The following is an 8,639-nucleotide window of genomic DNA, read 5'->3' on the forward strand; positions in this document are numbered from 1 at the left end:
TTGTTTTTTATTTAAACATATTTTTATTTGCATCAATTATACATTGAGCACAAGTTGTCCAACTTATATAAAGCCTTTTCCTAATAACATATTATAACATAGTGAGATAGTGGTAGTGATCTTCTCCGACACAGACGGCACTCATTACACTGTCCACTATTCATTACACTCAGCTTTACAAAAGTTCATCACTTCCCGTGCTACGGTTGCCTTCTCCTTGTACATTTCATTCCTCTTGGTATTTTCGTTTCACAAGTGCCGTGTGTTTAGGAGAAGACCAGAAATACGACTCTTCAACATGCAAGAAGATAAAGATTACTATTGACTAATTAATTACCAACATAAATAATTATTACCAAGAACGCACGATTTCTATACAAAAGTGGAGGGTGGGGTTGTGTGTGTGTGGTGTGTGTGTGTGTGTGNGGGGGGGGAGGGGGTATTAAAATCTATGTGGATCTAGAATGTAGTGCCGAGTATGTTGAAATATTATTTCATTTTCTTGTTCCAAACTACCAAAAAGTATCAGCTGCAGGTCCAGAGGAATGAAATCATTCAGTTCACGATATAATTGAATTATTGTCTACATAATTGTTACAAGACAAAAAAGAAATGATAGGTATCTTCAAAGGGATGACCACATTGGCAGTGTCGAAAATGTATTAACTTTGTATGGAATAGATCATTATTTAAGGTACTAGTTCTTAGTCTGGTATGTAAGATGTTAACTTTTCTATCGCCAATCAGAAAATAATTTCCACTCGGAGAGTGAAGGCATTTCCATGAATCTCCGTTGCATAATTTAAACGTTTAAAAAGATTTGTTCTTCAAAGGTTATATCTAAATATCCATAAATATACATATTTTAATATAAATTTATATCTTTTACAACAGTCATGAAACAAATATTTTCTACTTATATTAATCACACTTGTCAGTAGCCGCTAGCAGAATCTACTCTACTAAAGGACTCATTACATGTATACATCCGCAGCTGCTAGAAGAACCGTACTCTACTAAAAAAATAATTACATGTATACATCCGCAGCTGCTAGAAGAACCATACTCTACTAAAGGTTTCATTACATGTATACATCAGCAGCTGCTAGTAGAACCATACTCTACTAAAGTTTTCATTACATGTATACATCAGCAGCTGCTAGTAGAACCATACTCTAAAGTTTTCATTACATGTATACATCAGCAGCTGCTAGTAGAACCGTACTCTAACGTTTTTATTACATGTATACATCAGCAGCTGCTAGAAGAACCATACTCTACTAAAGTTTTCATTACATGTATACATCAGCAGCTGCTAGTAGAACCATACTCTAACGTTTTTATTACATGTATACATCAGCAGCTGCTAGTAGAACCATACTCTACTAAAGTTTTCATTACATGTATACATCAGTAGCTGCTAGAAGAACCATACTCTACTAAAGTTTTCATTACATGTATACATCAGCAGCTGCTAGTAGAACCATACTCTAACGTTTTTATTACATGTATACATCAGCAGCTGCTAGTAGAACCATACTCTACTAAAGTTTTCATTACATGTATACATCAGTAGCTGCTAGAAGAACCATACTCTACTAAAGTTTTCATTACATGTATACATCAGCAGCTGCTAGTAGAACCATACTCTAACGTTTTTATTACATGTATACATCAGCAGCTGCTAGTAGAACCATACTCTACTAAAGTTTTCATTACATGTATACATCAGTAGCTGCTAGAAGAACCATACTCTACTAAAGTTTTCATTACATGTATACATCAGCAGCTGCTAGTAGAACCATACTCTAACGTTTTTATTACATGTATACATCAGCAGCTGCTAGTAGAACCATACTCTACTAAAGTTTTCATTACATGTATACATCAGTAGCTGCTAGAAGAACCATACTCTACTAAAGTTTTCATTACATGTATACATCAGCAGCTGCTAGTAGAACCATACTCTAACGTTTTTATTACATGTATACATCAGCAGCTGCTAGTAGAACCATACTCTACTAAAGTTTTCATTACATGTATACATCAGTAGCTGCTAGAAGAACCATACTCTACTAAAGTTTTCATTACATGTATACATCAGCAGCTGCTAGTAGAACCATACTCTAACGTTTTTATTACATGTATACATCAGCAGCTGCTAGTAGAACCATACTCTACTAAAGTTTTCATTACATGTATACATCAGTAGCTGCTAGTAGAACCATACTCTACTAAAGTTTTCATTACATGTATACATCAGCAGCTGCTAGTAGAACCATACTCTAACGTTTTTATTACATGTATACATCAGCAGCTGCTAGTAGAACCATACTCTACTAAAGTTTTCATTACATGTATACATCAGTAGCTGCTAGTAGAACCATACTCTAATAAAGTTTTCATTACATGTATACATCAGCAGCTGCTAGTAGAACCATACTCTAACGTTTTTATTACATGTATACATCAGCAGCTGCTAGTAGAACCATACTCTACTAAAGTTTTCATTACATGTATACATCAGTAGCTGCTAGTAGAACCATACTCTAATAAAGTTTTCATTACATGTATACATCAGCAGCTGCTAGTAGAACCATACTCTAACGTTTTTATTACATGTATACATCAGCAGCTGCTAGTAGAACCATACTCTACTAAAGTTTTCATTACATGTATACATCAGCAACTGTTAGTAGAACCATACTCTACTAAAGTTTTTACTGCATGTATACATCAGCAGCTGCTAGTAGAACCATACTCTACTAAAGTTTTCACTACATGTATACATCAGCAACTGCTAGTAGAACCATACTCTACTACGATTGTCATTCTCTACGAAAGTAGCTGCTAGTAGAACCATACTCTAAAGTATACACATACTCCTCAATATTTGTCATTAAGAACCACACTCTACTACAGTTGACAGTACATGAACACATCATTAGCTGCTTGTAGAACCGTGCTCTACAACAGTTGTCAGTATATGCAGAGTATGTAAACATCAGTAGCTGCTAGTGGAACCACACCCTTTTACAGTTCTCACTTTGTGTAATCTTAATGATCCACTACCTAAATCTTGGTCCAAACCAGTTCTTAAATAATTGATGAGTATGTTATCCCCAGGAGAACCCTCCTCAATTTACATAACAGTCCATGGTCTCCAGGTAGTCGTTGAGGATGGTGTAGCAAAACTGATACTGGTCCTGAAAACGAATGAAAAGTTTAAGGGTACTGTTGAACCAATAAATTAGCCTGGAAATGGCTATTTCTGTGTTTTGTGTCTGTACCATCAAACAAAACCATATCGACGAACCAGAACTCATACAATTTTAGTCACTTGAAAGATGGAGTTTTTCTCAATGATATTTAAAATAGACAGCAAATGAAAAAATGACGGCATAATCAAATTACGTGACAGCAGATGCGTTTAAAATGCTATGAACGCAACTTCAATTATTTTGGTTCACATACAGTTAACATGTAAAGCAAATGTACATTCAATGTCATCCCGTTAGCTAATGCTGTTAGTTAACAGGAATTTAATCAGAAATCTTAACTTTGAAAATACAAGAGTTACTTTGAATAAGCCTTCTGCGTGCACTATCCAATAACATCTGTACAGATTAAACAGAGTGTTAATGAGCATTGCACCCATAGTTCTGTCATTGTCGGTGAAAGTACACTCTCTTCGTGACGAAATGTCACATAAATCGGTCTAATATTGACAATGCCATGTTTGTTTTCTGAAATGAAGACTTACAAAAGAGGCTAGAAACTCCGGCCGCCTTATTAGAAGTTGTCTTGCAGCCTGAAGCACATCCACTTCCTCGTCTATTTTGAGCTGATCCCGAGCGTTCGCCATGAGACAGAACAGTCCACATTGTGTCGACCCATCTCTGTCAGAGGACGAGATTACGGTTTAGTGAATCAATGACTAATGTAAAAACTACCTAGCTAAGATCAAACGACACGAGAAAACACATACTGTACTATGTTGACCAGGTCTTTTAGCATCAGTATGCCATAATTGTTTGAAAAGAATGTATACATTAATATTTCATGACTTAAGAGTAGATTGAAGTTTTCAAAAAGTCAAAATCTGAAGTTGAAAAATAATCTTTAAACTAGCTGGTGGTTATTAGGGTGGTGATCATAATATAATCTGGATATGTAAACATATAACACAGGAAGAGAATACCAAAGTGTCAAAAATTCGAACTCAAAATCGATCAAACGATGGCAAAATGCAGCCAATGGAATAATTGAAAAGGGTGGCCCATAAAAAATACAAAGATAATATGACTAGATATTCAAGATAGGTAAGCGTCTAGCACTGTAATTGGAGGGCTTTGAAAGACCCATTTTACCTGTTGTGACAAGATATATATAGTCTATGATAAGAACATGATTAAGTCGACCAAGACAGGTACGTAGTTAAATAGTTTGGTAAAATAATCTTGCCACCAAAGTAAAAAACAATATTGTCAAAAAGGATTTCAACTATTCTTACGATTTTATCATCCGAGGTTTTTCATCGATCTGAACTCAAGGATTGAATATTTTGCCACCAAACTCAAACAGAAAGACATTGATAAACAGGGTTTCCACAAATCTTACGATTTTATCATACGAAGCATTTCATCAATCAAATTTTTGGCTGTTTTGTCTCCTCCCGACATACCCACATGCTTTTCATGCATTTCGGAGTTCAAATTGCGCTAATTATTTTCAGAAAGATTGACCTTATATATGTTGTAATCCACATATATTGAAATTCATATTCCAATACAGGGTAGAGGTTCCCGAATACTCTGAACCTTTATAGAGACGCTCCGATAGCTTCACATTACGGTTATCGTGTTGACCGCCAGTAACCCTGGATCACAGTGTTGTAATGTCAAAGCGCTACATGTCTCGACAGTCGTGTAACTGAACTATTTATAACTCACTTGCACGTCACTACAACAGGTTTACTGCCACTAGACCGACGCCTGCTTTCCACCTGCTCCAGAAGATGAAGGATGGATTGTTTTGACGGTGGGACCTGTCTTTCCATTGTCCAATCCTTCATTCGGAAAATTCTCGACGTGTGGTCAGTCGGTTCATGCTGAAATTTCATCACATTACTGTGTGAATTAATACGGCCTTTCATCTGCATTACAACTGACAAAAAGCCTATTGGCAATTCGTACCGAACAGGGTTTTAGAAATGTTAATGAATGTATCTGGCAAAGAAAAATAGTACCCTTTTTTGGATTTCGCCAAAAGAGTAATGTAAATTGAAATAAAATGGAATCAATTTACTAACAGGTATATCCTCTAACAGAGTTAGAATAACCTGTAGCGTATGATATGATAACCAAGGAAATATCTACGATATCTGTATCAGACGGTTACAACTCCAAATGTATATCTTACAAAAATAAAATATATATCCCACTAACAGCACATACCTTTCTCGTTATTGATACATCACTAACATCCACACCTTTGAACTCTGTTTGGGTTCCATTTTGTTTCACGGTGATGTCACCGAAATTTAGATCTTCTTTGTTGACAGGCATCCATTGTGAATCCTGCCAAAGAAGGAAGTTTCTATATATTGTCTTCTATATCGTGGACAATATAAGGCACTTATATTTGAGGGCTCTCTAATATGTTTAAGTATTTGACAATAAATCTAAATAAAACATCCTACCTTAGATATTTTTCTATGACTAGTATATGTTGATCGTGTCTGGTACTTCATGTATACAACGTTTGAATGTTATTACCAAACTGAATGCCTAATACTTTTGTTTATTGTAATTTATTCAAGATGTACTCTGCATATATTTAAATAAGTTTGTCCTTCAACTCATAGAGTGATGCTTGCCTGATATGTACAGTCTGTAATAGCTTGTAAATATATGACTTCAGTCATAATAAAGACGATAGCATGACGTCATACTGTAATTGGTTGGGTTTTTTCGCTGTGAGGCATGTCGTGTACCAAAGCAAAAAAAATATGCATACAAATGTTTTGTATTATAGATGACACCGTTTTAATACATTTTATTACATTTCGTCTCACTTAAAATTCATGATCATATTCTATACAAACATGTGTCTTTGTGGAACACTTTACTGACTTAACGTTATTTGTCTACGCTATGAAATTAATATTTCATGATACATGGGTTTATACAAATGTTATGTTTTGATAGATATATCACAGTTTGTTATAGTTTCAGGCTTATTCTATATTTGGTGACATGGTACACTACGGTAAACCTTACCTGTGCGGGATCGATTTCTTCCCCTAATATGACTACAGTATCACATTGGTAGTTCATCACTAGGGTCCAAAAGTCTGCTCTGGTTTCCGGGAGAGGAAACTGGGTGACTATGTATCCCTGTCTGCTAATGTAAGACTGAAACAGAGTATAAAATGTTGTTAGTTGCGCAAAGCTATACTCAAAAAGAACAGTACAAGCAAGTGGAACAAATCAAATAAATAGGCACAATGTGAGGTTTGGAAAATATCAATGAACAGACACAATGTAGGGTTAGGGCCATATCAATAAACAGATACAATGTGTGTATGTCGCAATACTAATGAACAGACACAATGTGTTTGGGGCAATATCAATGAACAGACACAATGTGTGTGGGGCAATATCAATGAACAGACACAATGTAGGGTTAGGGCCATATCAATAAACAGATACAATGTGGGTATGTCGCAATACTAATGAACAGACACAATGTGTTTGGGGAAATATCAATGAACAGAAACATTGTGCGGGTTAGGCGATATCAATGAACAGACACAATATGTGTGGGGGAATATCAATTAATAGACACAATATGTGAACAGACACAGTGTGTGAGTGGGCAATATCATTAAACAGATACAACGTTTGAGGTGGACAATATCGATGAACAGACACAATGTACGATTTGGGCAATATTAAAAGAAATCATATATGATAATTATGTCCTCATTATTTATGTTTCGTAAATATATAAAATTTCTACATTTATGAGAAGGTCATTGATAATGAATAACATTTCACTGGGACAAATACACTTGTTTTAATCGTACAGTTTTAGTGACTTACCTGAGTTATGATAGCATTGATGTATTCATTGCTGCTAGACGCATCCGTCGTGAGGAAGGCCCTGAACTTGTCAGCTGAAAGTGAAGTTAAACTACTTTTCTAACACCACCCGAGTATCATTGTTCTGTCACTACAAGTCGTACTGTCACTATCAACATGAAAGGATCAATACAGATAGGTTACCGATTTTTCACTGAATAGAACGGTCACTGAACCGTTGGCAAATACAGAATACATATTTTCAAAGAAAATCATTTTTAACTACTTGATCCTTAGAGTCATATTTATTGAAGTGTGATTTATTGAAGGATGTAACAAAGAATCAAGTTTCTTCAATAAGATATGACTAAAAATGTTGAATGGTTGAATAGGATTTGCATGAACCTGTCTATTCAAAAATAACTTTCATCCGTTATATTTTTATTAAAATAGTCAACTTGATATTGTTACAAACCTGCTAATATTCGCATTGTCCTATTTTTAGTTTCGTTTTCGGGAAGTAAGGAAGCACAAAAGTCCTGCTCTAACTTGTAATCTGGCTTAAAATCCAACATCAACTGAAAACAAATGTTTGATAGCAAATTAAAATGTCATTGCGTCGTAATTGAAATATCCTTTGTCTATTGTTTTGTAATGAAATAATTATTTTTATTCACTCCACCGTTTCAATGAAATAAAAGAGTTTATATACTTTGAACTCATCATTGAGCTTGGTCTGGTTTCCAGGTTGTTCCATCGGTGGAAGGGCGTGGTACTTGGCAACGAACACTGACTTCGATGTAAGTGTATCGGGAAGGTCAAAAGCTTCCGCCAGAATTTCATGAAGAGCCACATATTGATCCTATATCAAATATATAGAGGATATGTAATGGTGTCTTCAGTAATAATAAATATATTTCATTAGCCACACGGGTCAAAATGAATTTTTATTCTTCAACACAATAACTATTTCCATTATAAATAGCCCATGGCTCCCTGTTTGGCTGAAAGAATATGCTTTTATACATTATCATAAAAACTCAGTTGTAATATGTATCCATTGTTTTATATTCTTTCGTATGTAATTGTTTTATGCTAACTGTTGTTCTCTGTTATATATTTTGTGATATGTTATTGGTTCATGTTTGTGTTTTGATAATGGGGCGGATTGTCTCAAGAATTTGGCAAATTACATTACTATCGGTTTTACTTTTCTGTACTCACATATATTTATGCATGGCTATGGCTATGAAAAATGGCAGCCACGGTTGGAGGTTTAACTAGTATAATACTGCACCCTGTAGGCCACCCATTCACTGGAGGATACAACGAAAAGCGGATGAAATAAGACGGAACATAAAAACTGTAGAGAGACAGCCTCAGTGTAATGTAAGAAGTGTAATGTGATGCCTCATCACTAGTTGACAGCCTCAGTGTAATGTAAGAAGTGTAATGTGATGCCTCATCACTAGTTGACAGCCTCAGTGTAATATTAGAAGTGTAATGTGATGCCTCATCACTAGTTGACAGCCTCAGTGTAATATTAGAAGTGTA

At 35.2% G+C, this 8,639-nt stretch overlaps 1 protein-coding gene across 1 annotated transcript in view; it reads right to left on the reverse strand.

Annotated features, from left to right (window-relative positions):
- Positions 1-2,559: 2,559 nt before the first annotated feature.
- Positions 2,560-8,639, reverse strand: part of LOC110445948 (receptor-type tyrosine-protein phosphatase alpha-like) — a 44,010-nt gene continuing 37,930 nt past the window's right edge. The window contains exons 22-29 of the mRNA XM_021490844.1: positions 7,798-7,947; positions 7,561-7,663; positions 7,107-7,180; positions 6,282-6,416; positions 5,457-5,579; positions 4,953-5,110; positions 3,764-3,899; positions 2,560-3,206 (exon numbers count right to left, since the gene is read on the reverse strand). Coding sequence (XP_021346519.1) covers positions 3,138-3,206; positions 3,764-3,899; positions 4,953-5,110; positions 5,457-5,579; positions 6,282-6,416; positions 7,107-7,180; positions 7,561-7,663; positions 7,798-7,947 — 948 coding nt within the window. The 3' untranslated portion in view covers positions 2,560-3,137. The remainder of the gene's footprint in view (positions 3,207-3,763; positions 3,900-4,952; positions 5,111-5,456; positions 5,580-6,281; positions 6,417-7,106; positions 7,181-7,560; positions 7,664-7,797; positions 7,948-8,639) is intronic.

This window comes from Mizuhopecten yessoensis, unplaced genomic scaffold (assembly GCF_002113885.1).
Source record: "Mizuhopecten yessoensis strain PY_sf001 unplaced genomic scaffold, ASM211388v2 scaffold2429, whole genome shotgun sequence".
In the NCBI taxonomy this organism is placed as follows: Eukaryota; Metazoa; Mollusca; class Bivalvia; order Pectinida; family Pectinidae; genus Mizuhopecten; species Mizuhopecten yessoensis.